We start from the raw sequence: 27,836 nt of genomic DNA, 5'->3' as shown, positions 1-27,836 counted from the left end.
TGTCAGCACGCCCACACCAGGCCTCAACAATGGCTGCCGCCAATGTCCCAGTCCCTCAAGAGGTCTCACCTCTCACTGCAGAGCACTCAGAGCGTATCAGGTGAGTCTCTTTTCACCAAAGCACGGTGCATTTTTCTTTCTGGTGATTTTTGGTTGCTTTCTAAATGGGTGAGTTTGTGTGTGGGCCCTTTAAGAGCCAGTTTTAATTTCTTTGTGAACCAGCTTTTCTGGGGGTACTCCCCAATGTTATAGTAGCAGGCAAAGTCAGATATTCTGCCACTCGTCTCGATTGTGCTGGGTCCACAGAATGCCCGCAGCGGGGGTGCTCCCGGCTCAGGGCCCCGCTCCTCCAGGGAGGCTGCATACCTGTGGGCTGCTCCCAGGCGGCCGTGAGGTGCTGTGGTTGTGAAGGCGACATTTTTCCTCTCCAGAAGGGAATTTCTGCCTCTTCCACCTCAATTAGGATTGTTATTTGTTGCACGGGTTCCTCTTATCCAGTTTTCAGTTCTGTCTAAAGGCTAATTTTTCCATGAGTAGGTGTAAATTGGCTGTGTCTGCGGGAGGAGGTGAGTTCAGAGTCTGCTTACACCGCCATCTTGACTTCTCTTTCTATAGTATATTTAGAAAAGGCAAATTAAAAAGAATAAGCAAGATACCTTTGAAAAGACCTGAGGTACCAGGTATTAAAACTTATAAAGCTGGAGTTATTGAGACAATGTGGCATTGGCACAAGGATGGGCAAATACATCATGGAACAGAATAGAGAACTTTAGAAAAAGACCCACGACTGTACAGAACTGCAGTGTATGACAGAGGTGGCATGTTAGGACAGTACGGCAAAAATGTCTATTCAATAAATGTAGCTGGAGAAAATGATTATCCCTGTAGAAGATGATGAAATTAAATGTTTAGCTCATCCGTGTAAAAATCAATCCTAGACAGGTCAAGAACTTAATGCTAAAAGAAAGTACTTAAGCTCTTACAGCCTTGAAAACTAAAACCTCTGGATATCTCTAAAGAAGCAGAAATTTCAAGAAAATCAGAAGAGAAATTCAAGATTAATTAGGCAGATTAAATCTACCTCACAAAATTACTCTATCCAAAAATCTATTCACGATATTAAAATATTAACCAAAAAAAAATTAAAAATAAGTATTCATTAGCAGCAACCAAAGAAAGAAAACGGCAAGGGGTGGCACTTTAAGCTACAAAAAGCTATACACAAAATAATAAATATTTCACAGTAGTTTGTACAGTTTGGCCAACCTCTTCATCTCAATGTCACAGTGTTCTAATTTTACACATCCCTGGAGATCTTCTGAAACACAACTGAGTTGATAATGTATGTGCTCCTCCCACCACCACCCCTACCCAAGCACTGAAAGGAAAGAAACAGGGAAACTGAGCAACAAGCCTTTTATCTGATGGAAGCTCAAACTCCAGAACCGCTCTAGGACTTGGGGAATTTATCTGAACCTTAAGGATGTCCTCCTATGCAAGGGCAAATACCCAATCTCAACTAAGTATTCTGTAAGGTTGTGCAAATGGCCTCAAAGGAGATAAATGGGTTGGGAAAATTGAGAACATTGCCCTCCCATTCAAAGGAGGGAGAGAAAGAAAGAGGGAGAACAAAAGAAGGAAGAATCTTGAATGGCTCTAAAAATGGGTCAGGCTCATTAGTCTTTGGGTGAGTTAGCATCAGCAGACATATGTACACTATTATTTTAAAATTATAAAAGAGGACAAACACTCATACTTCTCCCATCCAACACTGCTAGTAAGGCCATAAGTGCTTATATATGTTTCCACTCCTTATTGTGTAAAACACACTGCATTATCTCCATAAGGGGACACTAACTCTGCAATAAAGTGGCATTAGTGAAGGATATGAAATCAATATAAATCTTTTCTAATTACAACTTTGAAATGTGACAAAATGTGCTGCTTGGCCAATCCTACTAAGTGAATACCAAAATTTTGTAACTTAAGATGTGCAGAATTATACTCACTAGATGTGGTAGGCGATGCCAATCCCCAAACGATTATTATGTGGCTTGTCACGATCACTGAAAACTTTTAAAAAGTGTACTTGATTATAATTACATCCTGTTATGCTAGATTCCCAAACATGTGGGCAAAATTCTGTGTGCTGAGTGACATGGTTTGTGTTGTACCTGTGCCATATAACTGGGACCTGTGCTGAGGGATGGGAAGGTCTCCTACCCTCCTCTTCCCATCCTTCAAAAATAATTTTTGTTATTCACTTGTGACATGTGCAATTTATAACACGAAGGACAACAGATCAAGAAGAAAAGTTCCCCTAATACATTTAGGTATATTATGAGAGAGGGAAGGGAATACACAAGCCTTGGGTGATGAAGTGTTTAAGGTGGCAAGTTTGCCAATACTGAAAACAGAACACATGTAGCCAATTAATAATTCTTCCAAGGATTGATCTTCCTTGATTCTTTAATCGTGCTGATTTTAAACTTGGTTTTGCTCCTACTATAAATATGTAAGGAAATACTTCAAAATCTGTAGCCTCACTATCCAAATGAAAACAAATTTAACACAAAGATAGTAGGGACAAAGGCGTCTTAGTATTGTTGTGCCAGGGACACATTAGCCTAGGTCAAAAAGTTTATTGTATATTATTTTGGCTTTGCCATCATCTTACTATTGCTAATGTCACTGTATCAGACACATCGGTCTCCCCCTACCTTGTCATTTTGGTCCACCCCTGATTTGGCCTATAGCCATGGTAGACTTTTTCTGGCATGCTGGCAGCTTCCCACCTCAAGTGTTTTACTTCTTTTCCCTAGGGCAAAGTGTCTTGAAGGCTTGCTCAGACCATATGCAAGGCAGTTTGGAAGTGCCTGAGATTTAATGTGTCAAGGAGGAGTACTCAACTGGTAAGGGACAGGTTGATAAACACCCAAGCTTTCCTAGCCTTCTTTTGGACAATTCCTAGAAGAGCTCTGAAGGATACTTCAAAGCATCTTGAGTAATGGAACTGTAGCTGCTTACAGCGGTCATCTATACTTTACTGCATACTTTATTATTTTTCTCCCTTCTCGGTCTCACATTTCCTATTCCCTCATTTTTGATTTCTGAAATCCTCTACCAAATAAGCGTCATATGCCAAATAGACATCTACCAAATAAACATCAGGTCTTTGCCTCAGAGTCTGCTCTTGGGGGAATTTACACTCTGACAATCTCAGTCTCTTGTATGGTGTTAGCAAAATGAGGCCACACATCTGTAGCACAAATGACACTTTATGGATGCATGATAATAAGAGATAATCATAATATATCATATTACTGGATAATCAGAAACCCTATCAGAAACTATCACTCTCTGAGGCATAGATGCTCATGAGGCATCAATAACCCTGACCTGATGAACAACATTTTTACTTAGACAACATTCTTGGTGGAGCTTTCAAAAAATACTTAGTCCCCCTTCAGAATGTTTATTGTCTAGAATCCCAGTGTAAGTATAGAAATAATAATGAATAGAAACAAGGTCCCTTACTACCCTCAAGCAACATAATGATAGTGGTAAAAACATATCATAACTACAGGAAGTATAGTTATGAAAAGAGATTATTAATATGTAGTATATAATGTATTGAGTCTGGCACTGGTGACTATACTTATATCTACAATTTAAATTGAAGACAAGTGTCAATAAAAGTCATTTAGTAATCTGCTCACCTAAAATGAGGATGAGTCTGGTTCCCTCAAGTGATTAACAGCTGAACTGCAGCAGAAGAATTTATGAGCGTCTCTTCCCTTTGGACACTACTTTGGGGGCTTGACTGTCCCTTGAGAGCCTGAATGTAATTTCTTGCTTATTCCCAAAGCCTGTGAGAACAAGAAACAGCTCTTTCACCTCTTAGGTTAAGTTTATTCCTAGGTATTTTATTCTTTTTGTTGCAATTGTAAATGGGATGGTATTCTTTATTTCTCTTTCTGCTACTTCGTTGTTAGTGTATAGAAATGCAACTCATTTTTGTATGTTGATTTTGTATCCTGCAACTTTACCATATTTTTTTATTACTTCTAAAAGTTTTCTGGTGGATTCTTTAGGGTTTTCTATATATAAAATCATGTCATCTGTAAATAGGGAGAGTTTCACTTCTTCCTTTCCAATTTGGATCCCTTTTATTTCTTTCTCTTGCCTGATTGCTCTGGCTAGGACTTCCAGTACTATGTTAAATAGCAGTGGTGACAATGGGCATCCTTGTCTGGTCCCTGTTCTTAGAGGGATAGCTTTCAGTTTTTCACCATTGAGGATGATATTAGCTATGGGTTTCTCATATACGGTCTTTATTACGTTGAGGTACTTTCTTTCTATACCCATTTTATTCAGAGTTTTTATCATAAATGGATGCTGTATCTTGTCAAATGCTTTCTCTGCATCTATTGAGATGATCATGTGATTTTTATTCTTCATTTTATTAATGTGGTGTATCACGTTGATTGATTTGCGAATGTTGAACCATCCCTGAATACCTGGAATAAATCCCACTTGATCATGGTGTATAATCTTTTTAACGTATTGTTCTATGCGATTTGCTAGTATTTTGTTGAGGATTTTTGCATCCATGTTCATCAGTGATATTGGCCTGTAATTTTCTTTTTTTGTATTATCCTTGTCTGGTTTTGGTATCAGGGTAATGTTGGCTTCATAGAATGAGTTAGGGAGCTTCCCCACCTCCTCAATTTTTTGGAAGAGTTTGAGAAGGATAGGTATTAAGTCTTCTTTGAATGTTTGGTAGAATTCACCAGGGAAGCCGTCTGGTCCCGGACTTTTATTTTTGGGGAGGTTTGTGATTACTGTTTCGATCTCCTTACTGGTGATTGGTCTATTCAAATTCTCTACTTCTTCTTGATCCAGTTTTGGAAGGTTGTATGATTCTAAAAATGTATCCATTTCTTCCAGATTGTCAAATTGGTTGGCATATAGCTTTTCATAGTATTCTCTTATAATTTTTTGTATTTCTGAGGTGTCTGTTGTAATTTCTCCTCTTTCATTTCTGATTTTACTTATTTGTGCCTTCTCTCTTTTTTTCTTGGTGAGTCTAGCTAAAGGTTGGTCAATATTGTTTATCTTTTCTAAGAACCAGCTCTTGGTTTTATTAATTTTTTCTTAATTTTTAAATAGTTTATGAAATAATTTTGAGAGTATGTTCCACTAGTCTGTAACTGTAGAATTTGTCTGAAAGTTATTTAAACGTGGATTGTGTTAGGGACAAACTGTATCTCGATATGAGTTCTCAGTGTCTGCCAGCAATATAGAGACAGACAGTTGACACCAGGAATCCTTCTATCTGAGGATCTATCACCCTGGGCAAAATAAATACTTGCTTTTATTGATGTTAAGTCATTGATTAGGTCTTGGGGACAGTAAATCTTATATTTTAAAGAACCTTAGGAAGCTTCTTATCTGGCCTAAAACATCCATCAATTCTTCCAGTTTGAAGGCAGGAAACATTCCTTTCTGTACTAAGATGAAATATACTCCCTGTACTGACACCTCATTATTCTATATAAATGCTGAAGCAGTCTAATTTATCCATAGGGATGCTGGACACAATTGTTTAACTCATGTCAGCATCATTTCTTCTTTACCAGAAGTAAACCCTGTCTACGATTTCTCATTCATGTTTAAGTTGTAGTCAGTTAACTATATATTTATGCACTCATTAATAAAGCATTATAATTTTGCAGATATTTTAATCAATTTATATTATATACTGAATATTTTATTCTGTAAAGTTTTTTTTTAATTCAGATGCCTGGTTTTGGTCTCACCCATGTTAACTTGTTTAGCTATACATTGTTCCCTGATTTTGCTGGGGATGTGAACTTATTAGACATTTAAAAATTGTTTCCCAATGGTTGTAACTTTTACATTCCCACCAGAAGATTAGGAGTATTTCCTTTACTCCATCTATTCATCATCACTTGGTTGTCCCAGACTTTTCAATTTTTGTCAGTGTTATGAGTATTAAAGAGTGTTTTATATCATTTTACATTCACATTTTCCAGATCGTTATTAAAGCAGAGTGCATGCATTGGCCTAAACAGGTTTCTTCTTTTGCGAATATTCTGTGTGTATTCTTTGTCCATAGTTCTATATAATTTTACCATATTATTTATTGTTTCAAAAGATGTGTAATTATATCAATTTTCTCTAGTCTAAGGCTATTTCTTCTACTACATTAGGAATTATTTTTTTCATTCAAAGCCTTAAAATTTTAGAGCATAAAATTTATCTATCTTTGTGATTTTAAGTTGTGTTTAAGGATCTCTTCAATGCTGAATCATACACACAGACACACACACAGACACACACACACACACACAGGTTCAGTCCTCGTTTGCATGGTTTGGTATGCAAGGATAGTGAATCAGTGACCAGGGTTTCATTTTGAGATTTGAAGGAAGGAATCATTTGAACAGTAGTGGGAAGAACCTTTTAAATTGGAGAAAATAAAGGCAGAGAAATTGTGGTAGGAATATATGATGGTAAGAAATGTTCTGAATAAGAACTCTTGAGTTATTATTTAAATTTAATAATCCCAAATTAGGGAAATATCCTTAGGTTGGATCTAATTTTGAGGAGATTGTCTCATTGGAATTAAATAATGATACCCCTTGAGGAAGAGAATGAGTTTTCACTAATAAGCAATAAAAATTAATAAATAAAAATGAAGGAGGGAAGGGTGAACACTACAACTTAAAATTTTCTTTGAGGGAGACATCTTTGCAATGAACATGAGGTCTGATGGATGCGAGGCTTAAACATGCACATAGGAGAGAGTCTCCTCTCTGTCTTGGTTCTTGGCTGGGGCACCGATGACTGTGGGATCCGCAAGGGCATCAGAGATGGGTAGGGATCAAAGGAAAAGAGAGCTAAAAGCTGAGTCAGGGCTGGATCTTAAGGAACCCCATAAAGATGGGCCAGGGCTTAGTTGTGGGAAGACCTCAATCTGCCTGACAATTACGGCTTTTTCTCTGAATTGTGCTTTACTTTTGTTATACTTGAGTTTAAGTATGATATTCATAAATGCTAATGCCTACACTTTGTTTTCCACGAGAAACTAAAGATGGGTTTATTGCCTATGCTCTGGATGAAATAACAAAATGAGGAGAAATGCACCCTCACAAATCAGCATGGTAGTGACGCCAGGAATTTGAACACATTCTCTGTGATCCGCAAACCACTGTCTGTGATTAGATGGGTGTCAAAGTATAAATCTAAGGATGGAGGCAGAGTGCTTTGAAGTGGAGTCAGAGAGCAATGACTCCATGGAAAGTGGTCTTAGATTATGTGAGCTGTGATTTTCCTATTGATTAGGTGGTATTTGATCAAGCTGGTCAGATATAATTATAATGCTATTTATAATTGCAACTACGGGAGCATATATATTTGAATTATCTGGAGATGAAAGAAAGTAACACACAACACTCTAAAGTAAAGATTACATACATATATGCCTGGGTGTGCGTATTTGTGTTATCTACATCAGTATAGCTTCTCATACATATATGTGTGTATACATATATCAGTAGAAACATATTAAGAAGCAAATGGATGACACAGTTTTTTCTGCATATAAAAACGGCATAGGTAGACTGTTAACTCTGATCTTTGTTTTAAAATATCCAGGGAAACAGAAAGACATGAATAAATTAAAACAAAAGATGTTCATCACATCCTCTTGATATTGAGACACAGAATATCACTCTCAATTTTTTTAAGTTCAATTTTTACTGTGAACATTTACTTTCTTGATAAACTATTATTTTCCTAAACAACTTTTGCATTGCCTCTTTTACATCTTTGTTCCTCAAACTATAGATGATGGGATTCAGCATGGGAATCACAATGGTGTAAAATATTGACACTATCATGTCATGATCAAAAGTGTAGCTGGAACTTGGTCTCACATACATGAAGATAAGTGTGCCATGAAAAATTGACACTCCAGTTAGGTGAGAGCCACAGGTAGAAAAGACTTTTTGTCTCCCTTCAGCAGAATGCATCCTCAGAATCACCACCAGAATTAAGCCATAGGAGATGAGGACGATCAGGATAGTGACTATCTCAATAAAGCCCGCAAAGTAAAAGAGTAGAAGCTGGTTTGTGTGAGTGTCAGAACAAGAAATAGCTAGGAGCGGAGCAGTGTCACAAAAGACATGTTTAATTTCATTGGATGCACAGAAGGATAGACTAAAAGTAGCCACTGTGTGTAAAGTAGCATGCAAGATGCCACCAACATAGGAAGCAATGATGAGTGGCACATAGACTCTGGGCGACATGCTAAGTAAATACAGGAGAGGGTTGTAGATTGCCACATAGCGATCATAAGCCATTGCAGCCAAGAGAAAGCATTCTGTGGTCCCAAAAGTAATAGCAAGAAACATCTGTGTTGCACATCCAAGGAATGAAATGACTTTACTCTTTGACATAAAATCTACTAACATATTCGGAGTAACTACTGAGGAAAAGCAGGCATCCACAGATGATAACACACTCAGAAAGTAGTACATGGGGTTGTGGAGCCGAGAATCCCCGATAACCAGTACAATCAGTCCCAAATTTCCCATTAGAGTAAACAAGTAGATGGCTAGAAACAGGAAGAATAAGATGATCTGCAGTTCAAGATTGTCTGTGAAGCCTTTCAGTACAAATATAGTAACTTCAGTGCCATTCTTCATGTTGACACCTCATGGAACAAATTGAAAATATTCATAAAATTAAAATGTATTTCCTACAAAAAGAATAAACAATATTGTGACTCAAGAGATGGTGAGCTATGTCTTCATGTTTATTTTACAGCAATGTGTAATTTCCTGGTTGCAGATCAGGAAACAGTGACAAGACAGTGGGTCAAGTGTTCATGCCACTCATTGCAGAATCAAAAGGAAAATATGGGTGTTCACTTCCTGGCTGATTTCATGTAATTTTTAAAACCATCAGGTCAACTGGTTAATTTACCACTCTATTCTGTTAGCTGTTTTCATATTAAATCACATTAAAATACCAAGTGATTGGCTAAAATATAATTTCCTTCTGACATCCAAACGTTTGAGATAGTATATCAGTGTACAGAGCATTGGAATAGACTATAAGCAGTCTAGACCTCTCACTAATTGTGTAAAATGATTTGTGATAATCTCCTCACCTGTAGAATTTGAACATTAATATTTATTGTAGAATATTGGAGTAAATTATGAAAGACAAAATGTTCTAATTAAATTGAATTTTTACAAATACATTAAATATAAAATGGTCTGAATTAAGTTAGTTCTACAGAGCAGCAGCCTCTTGGATTGTAATATTTTATGAGCTAATCTCTAAACATTTTCTAACTCTGATAGGTCTTCTTGGGTGTATCTGAAAGAACTAATCAAGATTTTTTCAGGACGATGGGCCATGATTGAGTTAAGCAATTTTTTGACAACTTATATTTCATTCAAATTTATTTCTCAAATACTAAGAATTACATTATCCTTTTGTTGACTAAATAATTGGTCATATTAATTACTTTTGGATATCTAAATTCTATATGCTTTTCAACTCCCTTAAAAACTGTGGTTAAAAAGGGAAAAATTATTCTGAAAAATATGTGATTTTTTCAAGGCATTATACTTGTTTAGGTATTTTTTATTATGGATTCAATGAAATAAATATATAATTATTATTTGAGGCACAAAGTCATTCATAAAAAACAGTAATTAAAATATAACAACAAAAGTAAACAGTGCTTACATCAAGACATAAAACTTAATATTGAAGAGCAAAAGAGTAAACAGAAATAAAAGAAGAAATAGCATAAATATTTCCTGGATAATCTCATTGTTAAACAAATTAGGAGTCAAACTTATACTTGAATCCAAATTCTCAATTATTAGCCCATAATATAGCACAAGGTGAAGAATAGATTTTATTCAAGTTATTATTATTTTTTATATTTTTTTATATAACCACCACAGGAAATTTAAGTCAGTCTTGAGGGCACACAATCTGCTGCAAATAATATTGTACACATTATTTAAATTCATAATAGAAGTCAGGCTCCAGCTTCAACACGTTGACGTGGATCCCATCAGTAGGAGAAAGAGTCATTTGGATTAGAAATAATGACGGAAGGAGAAGAAAGCACAGACCAACAATCTTCTGGGAAAGACAAAGTCAGGATTCCCTAGAAGAATTGTCAACATAAGGAGAAATTATTTTCATAGAATTACTGGAAAGAAAAAAGGCAGGGAACACAGGAAATACTCACATGCGACATCAGAGAAGGCAGAATTTAGGTTGAATCCTATGCATTGGAAATAAATTTACAGCAAAAGAAATTAGGGCACTCAAACCACCTACTATAAGTAACTGAATAATTTGCATAACGGTAATACTATAAGATGCTTTTAAATATACCATTTAATTAAAAATGTGTTAATAATTTGATTGGAAACCTCCAAATATGTGTTTTTGCTTATTTTAAAGAGCCATGGGAAGAGTGACATGAATATTAACTGAACAGAGGTGAGACTAGTGTTTATACAGGGGCAAAAATGTTTATGGACATGAGGTAAAAGCAGACACAAAAGAAGTAAAATACTAAATTTGATGGGTATGATGAAATCTGTCTTTTTATAATGTGACTGGGAGTCACAAAAAAACGGTCAGCCCCAACTCAATTCTTGACATCAGTTCAATGATATGCCTTGTTCAAGACAAATAGCATAGGATTTAGCATCTGAAAGTATGTGTTTACCAGCCCAGTTCATGTTTAAAATCTATGTGTGATGTTAGAGTTTGTCTTCAAAGGTTAATCCTCTTTAAATAGTAATATATTTGAATGACCAAGCAGAAAAAATAATATACAGCCACATAGACTAAATAAATGTATAAAGCTATTTCCTTTAAATATGCCCATTTCCAGTTACAAATTTAAGATGACCATATAATTGAACTTTTGTCGTTTGATGTACATACTTTTAAAACATTAGCAGCTATTGGGTCACAAAGTTAATATTATAACTAACCATTGAAAAACATTTGTGACCAGAGCCTTGAGCCAGATATTTCATTCTTTAGCTACATGTAATATATCTGTTTTGAAATTATTAATACACACAAAAAACAATGAATTAAATAAGGATTAAATTCAATAAATCATATTTTAGGATTTTTTTCCTATATTCAGTCTTTATGTTTCTGGACTATGCTTTAGAGAAGAAAGAAGTTTTGTGAGCTGTGTGATCTGTTGATACCAAAAATACTCACAGGTCACCACAATTTCATTTGTTACATTACAGTGAGCTTAAATTGACTTGGGTAAATAAGATAGTGAAAGATGACATGTTCTACTTTTGCTAAATTTCTCTTGAAACAGGCATTTCTACTAGAAGCCAAATAAATCTTATACAGGGTATAACGAAGTCAATATTAGAGTATATTGAAAAGACTCAGAGGTATAAAGAGAAAATGACTATGATTCTTGAAGTATTTAATAGTATAGCATCAACTTTTTAAAATAATGTAAAGCCACTTCTAAAAATAAAATTTTAATAGAAGGTAGAAAATTCCAAATATCTTTGACTCAGCATTAAAACAGTGTTTGCAAAGGAGAAAAATAATTACAGCCATATATTGAGCACAGGCAGCAGGACTGGACTTTTATGCACATTACTTTATTTCACGTTTATAGCAACCCTCACAGCTAATATGGACCAGAGCCAAGATACAATCCCAGGTCCCCCTCACAAGGATGCACTTTCACCATCTTACACTGCCTCCTATAATACCACAACTTCATTCTGTAAATGACTTCCCCACTTGTCACCCCCAGTAAAATAAAAGATGATTCTTGATATATATTAAAATATTTTTTTAAACATTGAGACTAGAGAAACATTATGAAATAGTAGTAATCTGAAGTGGCGTCTACATTGCAAAATGAGCAAAATAAAAAGATAATTATAGTCATTATCATTATAGCAAAATTATAGCAAAATATAAGCCCCCAGATAGTTGAAGAATCAAATATTTCTTGCCCTCCATTGAGAAGTTTTTCTTATTGTTCTTGCTTTACTCTGATCTGCCCTCTTCCATCAGGAAATGAAAGCACACACTCAATCTGGAGCACTCTCACTTAACTCTACAGACATAAAGCCCATAGTTTCTATTTTCTCTGTTATATTTATTGACCTGCAATAAGCACCAACTAAAGGGTTTAGTACTGAGGATTTCATAACATATTTGACGTTGATATTTTAGGATCTGTCTCCTAAAATATTCTGCTAATGATCTGAAATTTTCTCTTACCTGTGAAACAGCAAAAGTAGGTTTAGATAAACTATGAATATGATTAATTTAAATTGTTTATATCTACTTACTCAACTGTTGATGAAACCCACAGGAGATGCCCCAAGGGGAATATGCCCCAATTATCTTCTGATTCAAAACTGCAATATGATAATTTACACAATAATAAAAAAGAAAATGGTTCTGGAATGATTCACTACATGTTGATACTTATTGAATAAATAGAGCCTTTTATTTATTCAATTTATTCATATTTTATGTCCTCTGATTTATAATGATGCTTCAGATTTGCATTTTCCTAATGATTCATGATGTTAAGTGGTTTTTTTCATATTGACATGTTGGCCATTTGTCTGTCTTCTTTGGAGAAATGTCTATCCAAGTGGTTTGGATTTTCTTCCGCTCCATAGGTTGCATTTTCACTTGTTTGATTTTGCCTTTGCTTACAGTGTCATACTCATGATCATTGCCAAACTCAATGTCATAAAGCTTTTCCCTTATGTTTTCTTCTAGGAGTTTTACAGTTTCAGGTGTTATGTTTAATTCTTTGAGTTGAATTTTGTACATAGCATAAGAAGAGAATTGAATTTTATTCTTTTGCATGTGAATATCCAGTTTTCCAAACACAATTTGTTGATGTGACTATCCCTTCTCCATTGTGTATTATGGACACCCTTGTTGAAGACTAATTGACCATAAATGTGTGGGTTTATTTCTGGGCTCTTCGTTTTGTTCTATTGATCTATATGTCTCTTTTTTTTTTTATTGCAATACCATACTCTTCAATTACTATAGCTTTGTAATATACTTTGAAATTAGGAAGTGCGTTGACTCCAGCTTTGTTCTTCTTGCTCAAGATTTGTTTGGACATTTGAAGTCTTTTGTGGTATCACATGAATTTTCTACTTCTGTAAATAAAATAAAATACCATTGGCTTTTTTATAAAGATTGCATTGATCATTTGGGTAATAAGGACACTTTAACAAATAGAAATTAACCAGTATCAGACATCACTTCTCACCTGTTACGATGGCTATTATTAAAAAAATAAGATCACAAGTGTTGGTGAGTATATGGAGGAGTTGGAACCCTTGTGCACTGTTGCTGGGAGTGTAAAATGTGGCATTAATGTTTGAAAACAGTATGGAGATTCCCCAAAAAATTTAATAACTATTTAATCCATCAATCCCATTTCTAGGTACCCTTCCAAAAGAACTGAAATAGGGATCTCAAAGAAAGACATATATTCAGTCCCATGATTATTGCAGCATTATTCACAATAATCAAGATATGGAAACCAACTAAATGTCCTTTGAAAGATGAATAGATAAAGAAAATATTATATATATATATATATATACACACACACACATATATATAATGGAATATTATTCAGCCTTAAAAAAGAAGAAAATCTTACCATATGTTGCAAGATGGATGAACCTGTAGAATATTATGCTAAATAAAATAAGCCAATCACAGAAGGACAATTACTGCAGAAGTCCACTTATATAAGGTATCGACCTTACATGTAAATTATATACCTCAATCAAGTGGTTTTACATATATATATATATATATATATATATATATATATATATATATCAACACTAGCTAAGAACTTTTCTTTTTAATTACCATCCATCACCATACACAAGTGTCTTATCATCCCTTTTGCCATACTCCCTCCACCCTTCCCTTTTGGTAACCACCAATCTAACATTTGTATTTATGTATTTGTTTGTTATTGTTGTTTTTATCTTCCACTTATGAGTGAAATCTTATGGTATTCGACTTTCTCCCTCTGACTTATTTTGCTTAGCATAATACCCTCAATGTACATCCATGTTGTTGCAAAAGGCAAGATTTCATCTCTTTTATGGCTGAGTAGTATTCCATTGTGTATACATTGTTCTTTTTCCATTCATCCATTGATGGGCAATTAGGTTGTTTCCAAGTCTTGGCTACTGTGAATAATGCTGCAGTGAACATAGGGGTGCAAATATCTTTTCACATTCATGTTTTTGTGTACTTTGGATAAATACCCAGAAGTGGAATAACTGGATCATATAGTAGTTCTATTCTTAATTTTTTTGAGGACTCTCTATATTGCTTTCCATACTGGCTGCACCAGTTTTCATTGCTATCAACAGGGTGTGAGTCTTCTCTTTTCTCCACATCCTCTCCACACTTGTTATTTCTTTTTTCCTTAATTATAGCCATTCTGCTTGGCATGAGGTGACATCTCATTGTAGTTTTGTTTTGTGTTTTCCTGATAGTTAGTGATGTTGAACATCTTTTCATGTTCCTGTTGGCCATCTGTATATCTTTTTTGGAAAAATATATTTTCAGATCCTCTGCCCATTTTTCAATTGGGCTGCTTTTTTGTTGTTGAGTTCTTTATATATTTTGGATATTAGCCCATTATCATACAAATGACTGGCAAATATTTTCTCTGAATTGTTAGCTTGTCTTGTCTTTTTGTTCGTGGTTTACTTTGCCTAGCAGAAGCTTTTTAGTTTGATGTAGTTCCATTTGTTTATTTTTTCTTTTGTTTCCCTTGCCTGGTGAGACATGGTATTCGAAAATATCCTGCTAAGACTGATGTTGAAGACCATGCAACTTGTGTTTTCTTTTAGGAATTTTATGGTTTCAGGTCTCACTTTCAAGTCAAATCCATTTTGAGTTAATTTTTGTGTATGGTGTAGGATAATTGCCTACTTCCATTCTTTGCACATGGCTGTCCAGTTTTCCCAACACCACTGACTGGAGAGACTTTCATTTCTCCATTGTATGTTATTGGATCCTGTGTTGAAAGTTAGCTCTACACATATGTGTGGGTTTATTTCTGGGTTCTCAACTCTGTTTTACTGATCTGCGTGTCTGTTTTTGTGCCAGTGCCATGCTGTTTTGATTACTATAGCTTTGTAGTATATTTTGAAATGAGGGATTGTGATGCCTCAAGCTATGTTCTTTTTTCTCAATATTGCTTTGTCTATGGTGGTCTTTTGTTGTTCCATATATATTTTAGGATTCTTTGTTCTGTATCCGTGAAAAATATTGTTTGGACTTGGATAAGGATTGCATTGAATATGTAGATTACTTTAGGAAGCATAAACATTTTGACTATGTTAATTCTTTCAATCCACGAGCATGGAATATCTTTCCATTTTCTTGTGTCTTCTTCGATTTCTAACAACATTTTTTTTTTTTGGTGTTCAGTGTACAAGTCTTTCACGTTCTTGCTTAAAGAAGTTTATTTAAGTGGAAAACAAAATGCCACAAATAAGAATAAGAAAATTATCAAAGAAAACAATCACTGGTAAAGGCAAATATACAGTAAAGAGAGTGAATAAAACCCCTAGAAAGCTGGTATGAAGGTCAAATGACAAAAGTACTAAAAACATTTAATTTCATGATAAATGGTTAAGGAATGCACACACATACACACAAAAAGGCTAAATATGATATCAAAAACATAATATGTGGGAGGAAAGGAGTAAAAGTATAGGCTTTTAGTAAAATGTGAAACTGAAGAGACCACCAACTTAATACAGATTGCTATTTACATAGGTTATTATATAAGAACCTCATGGTAACCACAAACCAGAAACCTATAATAAACACACACAAAAAATATAGCAATTGGAATTCAAACATAATACCAAAGAAATCCACCAAATCACAAGGGAATAGAGTAAGAGAAGAATTAAGGAACCCAGAAGAACTACTAAAACACCCAGAAAAAAAGTAACAAAATGGCAAGAAGTACCTACTTATCATCTGCTACTTTAGATGTCAACAGACTAAATGCTCCAATCAAGACATATAGAGTGGCTGAATGGATTAAAAATAAGACCCATATGTATGCTGCATCCAAGAGACACACTTCAGACCTAAAGACACTCACAAATTGGAAGTGAAGGGATGGAAAAAAATACTCCATGCAAATGGCAATGAAAAGAAAGCTGGTGCAGCAATACTTATATCAAAGTAGACTTAAAACAGAAACTGTACCAAGAGACAAAGAAAGGCATTACATAAGGATAAGGAAACATTCCAACAGGAGGATATAACACAAGTAAATAACTATGGACCCAACATAAGAGACCTAAATATATATAGCAATTAATGACAGACATAAAAGAAGAATTTGACAGCAACACAATAAGAGTAGGGGACTATAACATTCTACTTAACATAAATGGATAGTTCATCCAAACAGAAGATCAATAAGGAAACATTGGCCCTAAATGATACATGAGAACCGATGCACTTAGCAGATGTATACAGAACATTCCATTCAAAAACTACAGAATACACATTCTTTTCAAATGCTCATAGAGCATTCCTCAGGATAGATCACATATTAGGCCACAAAACAAGTCTCAATAAATTTAAGAAGTTTAAAATAATACCAAGAATCTTTTCTGACTACAACAGTATGAAACTAGAAATCAACTATAAGAAGAAAAAGGGAAAAGCCACAAATGTGTGAGAATAAACAAAATACTACTGAAAACTATTGTGTCAAAGAAGAAATGAAAAGGAAAATTAAAAAATACCTGGAAACAAATAAAAATGAAAATATGACATGCCAAAATTTATGGGATACAGGAACAGAGCTATTAAGAGGGAAATTTATAGCAATACTGGCCTACCTCAAGAAACAAGAAAAAATCTTAAATAAACAATCTAACAATACACCTAAAGGAACTAGAAAAAGAAGAACAAAGAAAACTCAAAATCAGTAGAAAGAAGGAAATCATAAAAATCACAGTGGAAATAAATGAAATAGAGACTAAAAAAAGCAATAGATGAATTATTGAATAGATGAAATTGATGAAACTGGCTCTTTGGAAAGATAAACAAAATTGACAAACCTCTAGCTAGACTCACCAATTATAAAAGAGAAAAGACTCAGATAAAATCAGAAATGAAAGACGAGAAATTACAATGGACACCACAAAAATACAAAGGTCTATAAGAGAATACTACAAAAAGCTATATGTCAACACATTGGATAACCAAGAAGAAATGGATAAATTCTTAGAATCATGCAACCTTCCAAAACTGAATCAAGAAGAAATAGAGAATTTGAATAGATCAATTACTAGTAAGAAGACCGAAACAGCAATCAAAAAATTCCAAAAAAAAAAAAAAAAAAAAAGTCCAGGACCAGATGGCCATTTAAAGAAGATTTAATACCTATCCATCTCAAACTCTTCCAAAAAATTGAAGAGGAGGAGCCAATTCCTAACTCATTCCAAGAGGCCAACGTTACCTTGATACCAAAATCAGACAAGGAAAGCACAATAAGAGAAAATTACAGGCCAATATCACTGATGAACGTAGACACAAAAATCCTCAACAAAATATTATCAAATCGAATACAATAATACATTAAAAAGATCATACATCATGATCAAGTGGGACTTATTCCAGGGATGCAGGGATGGTTCAACATATACAAATCAATCTACATGATATGCAACATTAACAAAATGAAGAATAAAAATCATAAGTTTATCTCAATAGATGCAGAGAAAACATTTGGCAAGATACAGCGTCCATTTATGACAAAAACTCTGAATAAAATAGGTATAGAAGGAAAGTATCTCAACATACTAATGGCCATATATGGCAAACCCACAGCTAATATCATTCTCACTGGTGAAAAACTGAAAGCTATCTCTCTAAGAACAGGAACCAGACAAGGATGCCCACTTTCACCACTCTTATTTAACATAGTTTTAGAAGCCCTAGCCAGAGATATCAGGCAAGAAAAAGAAATAAAAAGGATCCACATTGGAAAGGAAGAAGTGAAACTGTCACTATTTGCAGATGACATGATTTTATATAGAGAAAACCCTAAAGATACATCAAAAAACTTTTAAAAATAATAAATGAATATGGTAAAGTTGCAGGATACAAAATCAACATACAAAAACCAGTCGTGTTTCTATACACTAATAACAAAAGTAGCAGAAAGAGAAATTAAGAATACAATCCCATTTACAATTGCAACAAAAAGAATAAAATACCTAAGAATAAACTTAACCAATAGGTGAAAGATCTGTACGCTGAAAACTATAAAACGTTGCTGAAAGAAATTGACAAAGACAGGAAGAAATGGAAAAACACACAGATCAACGGAACAGAATTGAGTGGACAGAAATGAACCCACACATCTATGCACAGCTAATCCTCCACAAGGGAGCCAAGAACATACAATGGAGAAAGGAAAGTCTCTTCAACAGATAATGTTGGGAAAACTGGACAGCCACATGAAAAAGAATGAAAGTAGACCATTATCTTACACCATACACAAAAATTAACTTAAAATGGATTAAAGTCTTGAATGTAAGACCTGAAACCATAAAACTTCTAGAAGAAAACATAAGCAGTATACTCTTCAACATCAGTCTTAGCAACATACTTTCAAATACCGTGCCTGACTGGGCAAGTGAAATAATAGAAAAAATAAACAAAAAGAACTATATCGTACTAAAAATCTTCTGCACAGCAAAGGAAACCATCAACAAAATGAAAAGACAACCTAACAATTAGGAGAAGATATTTTCAAACCGTATATCTGCTAAGTGCTTAATATCCAAAATGTGGAAAGAACTCATACATCTCAACAACAGCAAAACTAGCAACCCAATTAAAGTGAGCAAAAGACCTGAACAGACATTTCTCCAAAGATATACAGATGGCCAACAGGCACATGAAAAGATGTTCAACATCATTAACTATCAGGGAAATGCAAATCAAAACTACAATGAGATATCACCTCACTCTCTTCAGAACAGCTGTAATTAAGAAGACAGGAAACAGCAAGTGTTGGAGAGGATGTGGAGAGAAGGGAACTCTCATACATTGCTTGTGAGAGTGCAAACTAGTGCAGCCACTATGGAAAACAGTATGGAGATTCTTCAAAAAATGAAGACTAGAACTACCATACAATCTAGTTATTCCACTGCTGGGTATTTATTCAAAGAATGTGAAAATATAAAGGCATGCAGATACATGCACCCCTATTGTCATTGCAGCGTTATTCACAATAGCCAAGACTTGGAAGCAACCTGGGTGCCCATCAAGGGACGAACGGATAAAGAAGATGTGGTATAAATACACAATGGAATACTACTCAGCCATAAGAAACAATGAAATCCAGCCATTTGTGACAACACTGATGGACCTTGAGGGTATTATGCTAAGCGGAATAAGTCAGAGGGAGAAAGTCAAATATCATATGCTCTCACTCATAAGCCCAAGATAAAAACAACAGCAAACAATCACATAGAGACAGAGATTGGTTTGCTGGTTACCAGAGGGGAAGGGGAGAGGGAGGAGAGTGAAAGGTATAATTAGGCATGTGTGTGTGGTGACAGATTATAATTAGTCTTTGGGTGGTGAACATGATATAACCTATACAGAAATCGTAATATAATGCTGTACACCTGAAATTTATATAATGTTTTAAACCAATGTTACCACAATAAAAAATAATAAAAATAAAAAATAAACCAGTGAACAATGAAAAAAAAAAAAAATTTTGTTGCAAAGAAGACTTAGGCCCCAAAAAAGAGAATTGTCCCAAGGCAATTTGCTTTTTGCACAGTTCTGTTAGTCATAGGTTTTCTTTAGCAACACATATACTAAAATTGGAATAATATAAAATTGTATTCATCATTACACTCATAAAATATATATATCTAAAATATTCAATATTTAAAAATGCATATGCGGGGGCCGGCCGGTGACACAAGTGGTTAACGGTGCGCACTCCGCTGCAGCCCCGGGGTTCGCCGGTTTGGTTCCCGGGCGCGCACAAACACACCGCTTGGCAAGCCATGCTGTGGCGGCGTCCCTTATAAAGTGGGAGAAGGTGGGCACGGATGTTAGCCCAGGGCCAGTCTTCCTCAGCAAAAAAAGAGGAGGATTGGCAGATGTTAGCACAGGGCTGATCTTCCTCACGAAAAATAAATAAATAAAAAAAAATAAAAATGCATTTGTGTGACAGGGAATTTATACGCATGTTCAAATATAGCAGAAGGGCTTCCTTTTAAATATTCTGTTTGGCTCCTCTCTCGTAGGTATATTCTACCTATCTCACCTGAAATATAATCATAAAAAAAAGAGTAAAAAAAATAATTTTATTACCCAGAGAATGGTTTTTTGAGAACACAACCTCCTTTTAACATCCACTTTACCCCATTCCTTGAGATAATGATTATGCTAATTGTACAGTAAAAGTGGAAAGTGAAAGGGAAAAAACAAGAGAGTAGCATGATAAATATACTATTTATAGATAGAGTTTGTCCTAATTTCACTGCTAGACCATTGGTTTCCAGCCCTTCAATATTACACTTTTGCAATAATTAATTTCTTAATGCAAATGAGTTAATTTAAGAGACACACTTTAATCACCGTGCCCCTTAGCTGTCATGGAGTTGAACTCACTTCGATAATGTAGGCCCAAATTACAACAAAGAATCCTGGGGTATCTGGTTGAACTTCTAAAGGAAGACCTTGTTGAGGAACCAACCCCAGGTGGCATCTTCCCCAAGGAAGTAAAAGTCAATTTGTGGATCCTTGACTCTCCTGTGCTTCAGAGTTTGGGTCTCAAATGTTTATAAAGCCCCATAAACTCTCACGCCACAGCCACGTAGAGATTCTTGCTAAGAACCTGAAGCAGATTCTCCAGTACAGGTGTGTATAAAATATTTATCTCATTTTTGTATAATGGCCCATAAAAGATCCAAAACTCTACCTTTAAATAAACCACTTCACTTTTACTTTAGAAGGCATTGGGTATTATATATAGGCAAATAATACAATGTTTCCACTAAGGTTTGTTTCCAAGATTTATAAGTGTTTTGGGGAACACAGGGTGTCAAATATGATCCAGTTTTTATGTTTCCAAATTAGAACTGCTATCATTGTGTCCTATGTAATTAAATAAATTACATCACTGCTGAAACAACGGGTTTTTGCTCACTGAGATTGTTCATATCCTAGTTTTCTTTCCACGATATTACCTAAAATGGGAAACAGTAACTCATAGAATATCTTGTGAAAGAAACCTGGATACATAACCACCCAAACTCCAAATGATGCTCCTTTTTAGAGAATATAACTCTAGATCACAAGTTTTCTCAGAAAAAAATTTTCTATTAACTCTGAAAACATACAGACAAGTGTATATAGAAGCGTGATAAGTAATCAACGCAATAATGAAACACGTTTAGATAAACCATCTATCTAATGGTAAAATAATCTGCCAACATTTTAGGTGAGAAGATCTCAAAAAGAAGGACTTCTCCTTGAGGAAAGTCAGTGCATAAGCATGAGTAAGGCTTTAAGAAATGCAGACCTGTAGATTCCTGATTTGATAGAACAGAATCTCTATAACGTTCTCTAGAAGGAAATAAAACCCAGAAGAAAATGCTCATTTCCTGCATTGTTCTTCGTTCCGCTGAACTAAAATAGGATGTTCAAAAATACATTTATTTTCTTTATATTCTGCCTTATCATTTTATAGTAAAAATAATTGTAAGTACATAGAAACTATTTCTACAAGCACTTTTTAATGCTACAATTATTCCTCATTAGACAGAAAACATTGGTGCTAATTAAAAAGCAACTCATTTATCACTTTACCCTCCCTTTACCCATTAGTATTCAAAAAGAGATTGTAAATGCCTAGAGAATGATCAGGAATGACATTCTTAAATATGCCAAAATCAAGTTTGTTAGCCTCCTTTGACACTATGTTCATTTCCAGTTTCTGATTGCATGGGGCCACTGCTGCAAATGGTGAGTAGACTCCTTTGAGATAATATGCCACCTCTCACAACAAAGTGGAGAAATCTCAGAGGAATTAATATGAGTAAGGACGTGGAGGGTCAAGGTGAAAATATATGTTCAATATGTGCCTGAAAGTGTAGTATGACTAGAAAGGGATTTGGACATGATATGTGGAAAGCATTGAAAATGAGGCTAAAGCGTATTTCAATGATCCTAAAACATAGCTCAGATTTCGTATCTTAATTACTCAAAATCTTTAATGACTGTCACTTGCCTATCAGCTAATGTGAGAGAATCATGACATGGAGACCAAGAAGGATACAATAGTCAATGACAGTGTTGATGAAAACTTGACCTGAGGAAGTAGAAGAGAAGGATGCTTAGGACAGGATAGTATTTATGGAAATTGGCAAATAATACCCTATGGAGTTTTGAAAGAGAAAATTAGAGGATGGATGCATGTTTGTTCTGAAAGTTTTTTTTGAAAGTTTTTGGTTTTGAAAGTTTATTATTGCAATTTAAAATAACGTATATAACCAGCAACACACTACATTCAGCTGAAATAGAGGAGCTGATATAATTTGGAAGCATTTCTTTTGGGTGATAGTTGATATGTTTGCCAAGGGAGACAAAGAAGAGACTGAAGGCTGCAGACGAAATGTTAAAAATTGTAAACACAGAGAAGGCAAGATGAGAAAGAGGCATGGGAGGGGACACAGAAGCAAAATCCTCTAGTGTAGTGTTTGGGGATAAAAGGAAAGCTACAATCTCAAAACAGAGGGTGGTCCCTCAGTGGAAAAAAATGCAGATTCATTGAGGAACATATTAGGTATTTTGTTAAAAATTTTTAAAAAGATTTTGAAATAGATGAAAAAAATATGGTACCATCATGTAAGTTGAGGTCTCTTAAGTTTGCAAGCCTAACCACCAATGTGCTCCAGATGTAAATATAAGCCTAAATGATTGTTTAAATGTCTCCTTAGCACAGATAGCTTTACTTGTTCAAAATATCACTTTGACCACTCCATCTTAAACCATATCCTCTGATATGCAAAAAATGTCACGGCCATTGACCTAAATGCAACAAAACGACTGACGTCTCTCTTGATCTACCCCCCACCTGTCATTCCTTCATATCTCTCTCATGTAATTTATCAATATGAATTATTTAAGATATCACGTTGTTTCTGCTCCTGACTGCTCAGTGTGTCTTCTCTCTATAACCAGCTTCTCCACTTTGGCCCAAGTCTGCATTATCTTACACTGGGAATCTTATAACTACTGCTTGACTCATTTTTTTTTTATTTCCACTCATAATTTCTACCCCTTTAATCCTATAATTCATTTTCTTCATAACAGCAAGAGTAATCTTTTTAAAATTTAAAGCTGATCATATTCACCTTCCTTAAAACTTATCAATGCCTTACAATTCACTTAAAATGAAATCCAAATATTTATTGTGACCTACATTATCTGATTCTGCTAATTCTCCACTTCCTCATTATTTTCCAGTCACACTAGCTTACATTAAGTTTCCCCTCAAAAAGAAAAATAAAAATCCAACTTATTTTCTACTTCACAGCAGCATTTTCAAGAAATACACTTCTTCCTGGAACCTTGGAATGTTCTTCCCGTGATTTGTTAAATAGTTGGTTCCATCTCATTTTTAAGGTTTCAGTTCAAGTCACCCTTCAGAAAGGTCTTCCCTTAACATGCCATGTGAAACAATTCTCCCAAGTTATCATGATTCATCTTTTTGTTAAATTTTCTTATCATATTTACTACAATTTACAATCATCTGTTTATATGTTCTGTTACCAGCTTTTTGTCACTTTTATTACTGAAAAAAACGTTCATGAGTAGAGGAACGAATAACCTATCTGAAGCTTGAGCATTGCCTGGCACAAGTAGTAAATCAACAAATACTTGGTAAATAAATAATTAGGAGGATGATTCAAAGAAGCTGAGGGAAAGAATGATGTTTGGAGTCAGAAACAAACTGATATCATACACTCAACAATGTTAGAAGTTATTTTGGTCTTATTTCTCCAATTCTTTTTGCATCGTTGCTTCATTCTTTTTCTCACTGCAGAGTAATTTTCTATTTTCCTTTCTGTTGTATCCTTTTTTTAAGAGAGATAATGTCAGTAACTTTGGGCTTTTACAATTCAGGCATTCGTGATACATAATCTTTTTTTTAAAAAAAGACATTATTGAGGTAAGATTGACATACAAAAAGCTATACATACTTAATGTATGCAACTCGATGTGTTTGGAAATAAGTATGCATTCCTGAATCCTTCACCACAGCCACTGCCATAAACATATCCTTCGTCTAAAAAAAATTTCCTCTTGCCTTTTTAATTTATTTTCATTATTATTATTTTGTGTGTATGTATACTTCAGTTTTTGCTAAAAGTTAGACCTTACATTAAATGATGATGTAGTCTTGACTCTCTGGAAGTGAACTCCAAATCCTCAAATAAGACACTAGGACAGGACTTTCTTTGGGCCAGGTGTCCTTCACGGGAAATATCAATTGTGACTGGAAAGGGACTCTAATTGGCTTAGATAAGAGCAGGTGACCATCCTTCAAACAAACATCCCCAGAAAAATACTAATCATATTATAATAGCATAATGATTCTATGGCAAATATAGGCAAGGTAATTATCATAGAAACTCTATAAAATGAGGATGTTTAATATTGTGACAATAATGAAAAATATCAAAATGTGAAAAAATATCAAGAAAAGATCAACTAAAAATTAAGGCAGGATACATTTTATAAATTTTTAAAATAATATAAAATTATATAAATAAAAAATACTGATCAAAAATAAAAACACAGTGGATAGAATGTTAAGAATTGGGTCAAATTTGGGGGCAAGAAGTAAAAGAATTATGAGAGGGAAGCAAAAGGAAGTTGAATCCAGTAAAGCATAGTGTGATAGAAATGCAAAAATGATAACTGATTCCCTTTTCAGCTTCTCAAAGCTGAAAAAGGAATCAGTAAGCTGAAAAATATATATGAAGAGATATATTTGTGGAATATTTATTTATTTCCAATAAAACCGAAAACCCGAAAAAAACAGTTAACAGATACGCATGGTAGAATTTGCAAGTTCAATGTACATCGATTAGAAGTTATAGAAAAACTGAATGAAGAAAAAGGAGCAGGATTGTGGCTAAATCATCTATTCTTGAGATAAAGCAAGAAATCTTAGATTAAGAAATCAGTAAACAGGGCCGGCCCCGTGGCTTAGCGGTTAAGTGCGCGCGCTCCACTGCTGGCGGCCCGGGTTCAGATCCCGGGCGCCCACTGACGCACCAATTCTCCGGCCATGCTGAGGCCGTGTCCCACATACAGCAACTAGAAGAATGTGCAGTTATGACATACAACTATCTACTAGGGCTTTGGGGGGAAGAAAATAAATTAAAAAAAAAAAAAGAAAGAAAGAAATCAGTAAACAATGTTGAATTGTTTGGGTCATACAATTCGTCAAGTCTTGCTCACACTCGAGGCAAGAGACATAAGAAATGAATCATGACTTCTATTCTTTGTGAACTTATAAGATATTCATAATTTAATAAAATTGTGATGAAGTAAATCTTCAAAATATGCGTGATGCTGAATCATCTAATTTTCTTTACTTGCTTTTTCTCTCTCCCAAATGATTGCAAAATTTATTTATTAGACCTAGAACCTTGAGTTTAATCACTGAGTTAGATTACTACATGATTGCAGAAATTCTCACCCAAGGAATTGCCCTTGCCATCTAATGGCAGCCCTGGAAAATAATTCTTGACAGTTTCTAACCAATTCTCCTTTCCTTCCCCAAACAGATGAATTTTCAAGCTCTTGCATGGCTCCTGGAAATTTCACCCGGGTCACTGAATTTATTCTCACAGGCGTCTCAGAGTGTCCAGACCTCCAGATCCCACTCTTCTTTGTGTTCCTGCTCATCTATGGACTGACCGTGGCGGGGAACCTGAGCATCATCACTCTCACCAGTGTTGACTCTCAACTTCAGACCCCCATGTACTTTTTCCTCCGACATTTGGCTGTCATCAATCTTGGCAATTCTACTGTCATTGCCCCTAAAATGCTCATCAATTTTTTAGTAAAGAAGAAAACCACCTTCTACTATGAATGTGCCACCCAACTGGGAGTATTCTTGGTTTTCATTGTAGCTGAGGTTTTCATGTTAGCTGTGATGGCCTATGACCGCTATGTGGCCATCTGTAACCCTCTGCTCTACATGGTGGTGGTGTCTCGGCGGATCTGCCGTCTGCTGGTGTCCCTCACATACCTCTATAGCTTTTCAGTAGCTGTCGTGGCTTCATCTTCTGTATTCTCTGTATCTTATTGCTCTTCCAATGTCATCAATCATTTTTTCTGTGATATTGCCCCTCTGTTAGCATTGTCCTGCTCTGATACCTATTTTCCAGAAACAGTGGTTTTTATCCTTGCAGCTACAGATTTGATTTTTTCCATTGTCATAGTTGCAGCATCTTATTTCAACATTGTTTTGTCCATTCTAAGGATACGTTCATCAGAAGGAAGGAATAAAGCCTTTTCCACGTGTGCTTCACATATGATGGCAGTCACAGTTTTCTATGGGACAATGCTATTCATGTATGTGCAGCCTCAAACTAACCATCAATGGATACTGATAAAATGGCTTCTGTGTTTTATACAGTGGTGATTCCAATGTTGAATCCCATGATCTACAGCCTGAGGAATAAGGACGTGAAGGCTGCCTTAAAGAGATTTCGGACAAACTCATGCCGTTATTTTAAATCCATGTGAACTCTATAGGTAAATGAATAGAAGGTTAAGATAGGCTGCCGTTATGTCAGAGAAAGCAAAGAGTAGGTGGCTGACTGACTTGCTTTACAAGTACATAATCCTGGGAATTAAAAGGGACTAGGATTCAGGAAGCAGTGAATTGAAAATTAAACTGAATTTCTAGCCGTTATGTGGTTAATAAAGAAACAAAGTATTATTCACTAATTTTGCCAAGGAATATGCCAGTAGCTAAATTGAAAGAAATATTTCCAAGAGTCAGGAAGGATATAAGTTAAAAAAAATTAAATAAGTTACAATGGAGCAACAAAATATGAACAAGAGAAGTCAATCCATCTTTCTTATTCTTTGGCCTCCTCTTCTGCTCCTGTCAATGCACCTTGAAAACCTGTATTTACAGTTGGCTAAAAACGTTCTTAAAGCTAAGTTAGCAAAATTAAACTGACATATTTGAAGGAAAACTCCCTCTTTCTTAATATCATTTGAATAAAAAATGTACACTACAGATGAATTGATGTTCTGAAAGCTAACCAAATATAATTGAATGTATTTTTATTTCAATTGATATAGTTTATATAATTTGTACTCTTTGAAAGACACAGAGAACCATCATTGAGTATGCTTTCCCGCTGGGCACTATTTGATTGATATACTTTGTGGATTCTGTGAAAGTTTTCCTTTCTTGTTATTCTAAGTATCAGTCTTCTTTAGTGTGTGTAATAAATGTACCATATTGTTGTATTATTAGGCATTCACTGGACCATATTTGTGAAAATTCTCACATCATTAGAGGAAAAGCTTAATTGATTTATAAAATTTTTATTCTGTTTCCTGATAGATTTTGATCAGGATGTGTACACCAA

At 34.9% G+C, this 27,836-nt stretch overlaps 1 protein-coding gene and 1 pseudogene across 2 annotated transcripts; one reads left to right on the top strand and one right to left on the bottom strand.

The window, feature by feature from the left end:
* LOC147912635 (olfactory receptor 8J3-like) lies at window positions 1-27,498 on the top strand (annotated as a pseudogene). The gene is made up of 3 exons (XR_015549790.1): window positions 1-100; window positions 2,823-2,912; window positions 26,010-27,498. The product of XR_015549790.1 is annotated as an olfactory receptor 8J3-like (transcript).
* Window positions 4,874-8,735, bottom strand: LOC101393527 (olfactory receptor 5T7-like). The gene is made up of 2 exons (XM_087423196.1): window positions 7,828-8,735; window positions 4,874-4,949 (listed from the first exon to the last, which is right to left on the bottom strand). The coding sequence occupies exons 1-2, from the start codon at window positions 8,733-8,735 to the stop codon at window positions 4,874-4,876; spliced, it is 984 nt and encodes a 327-aa protein (XP_087279322.1).
* Window positions 27,499-27,836: the final 338 nt, after the last annotated feature.

Source organism: Ceratotherium simum, chromosome 34 (genome assembly GCF_057802395.1).
Source record: "Ceratotherium simum simum isolate JZ-2026a chromosome 34, ASM5780239v1, whole genome shotgun sequence".
Classification (NCBI taxonomy): Eukaryota; Metazoa; Chordata; class Mammalia; order Perissodactyla; family Rhinocerotidae; genus Ceratotherium; species Ceratotherium simum.
Note: the sequence above shows the minus strand (reverse complement) of the source record. Positions and strands in the feature narration are given on the sequence as shown.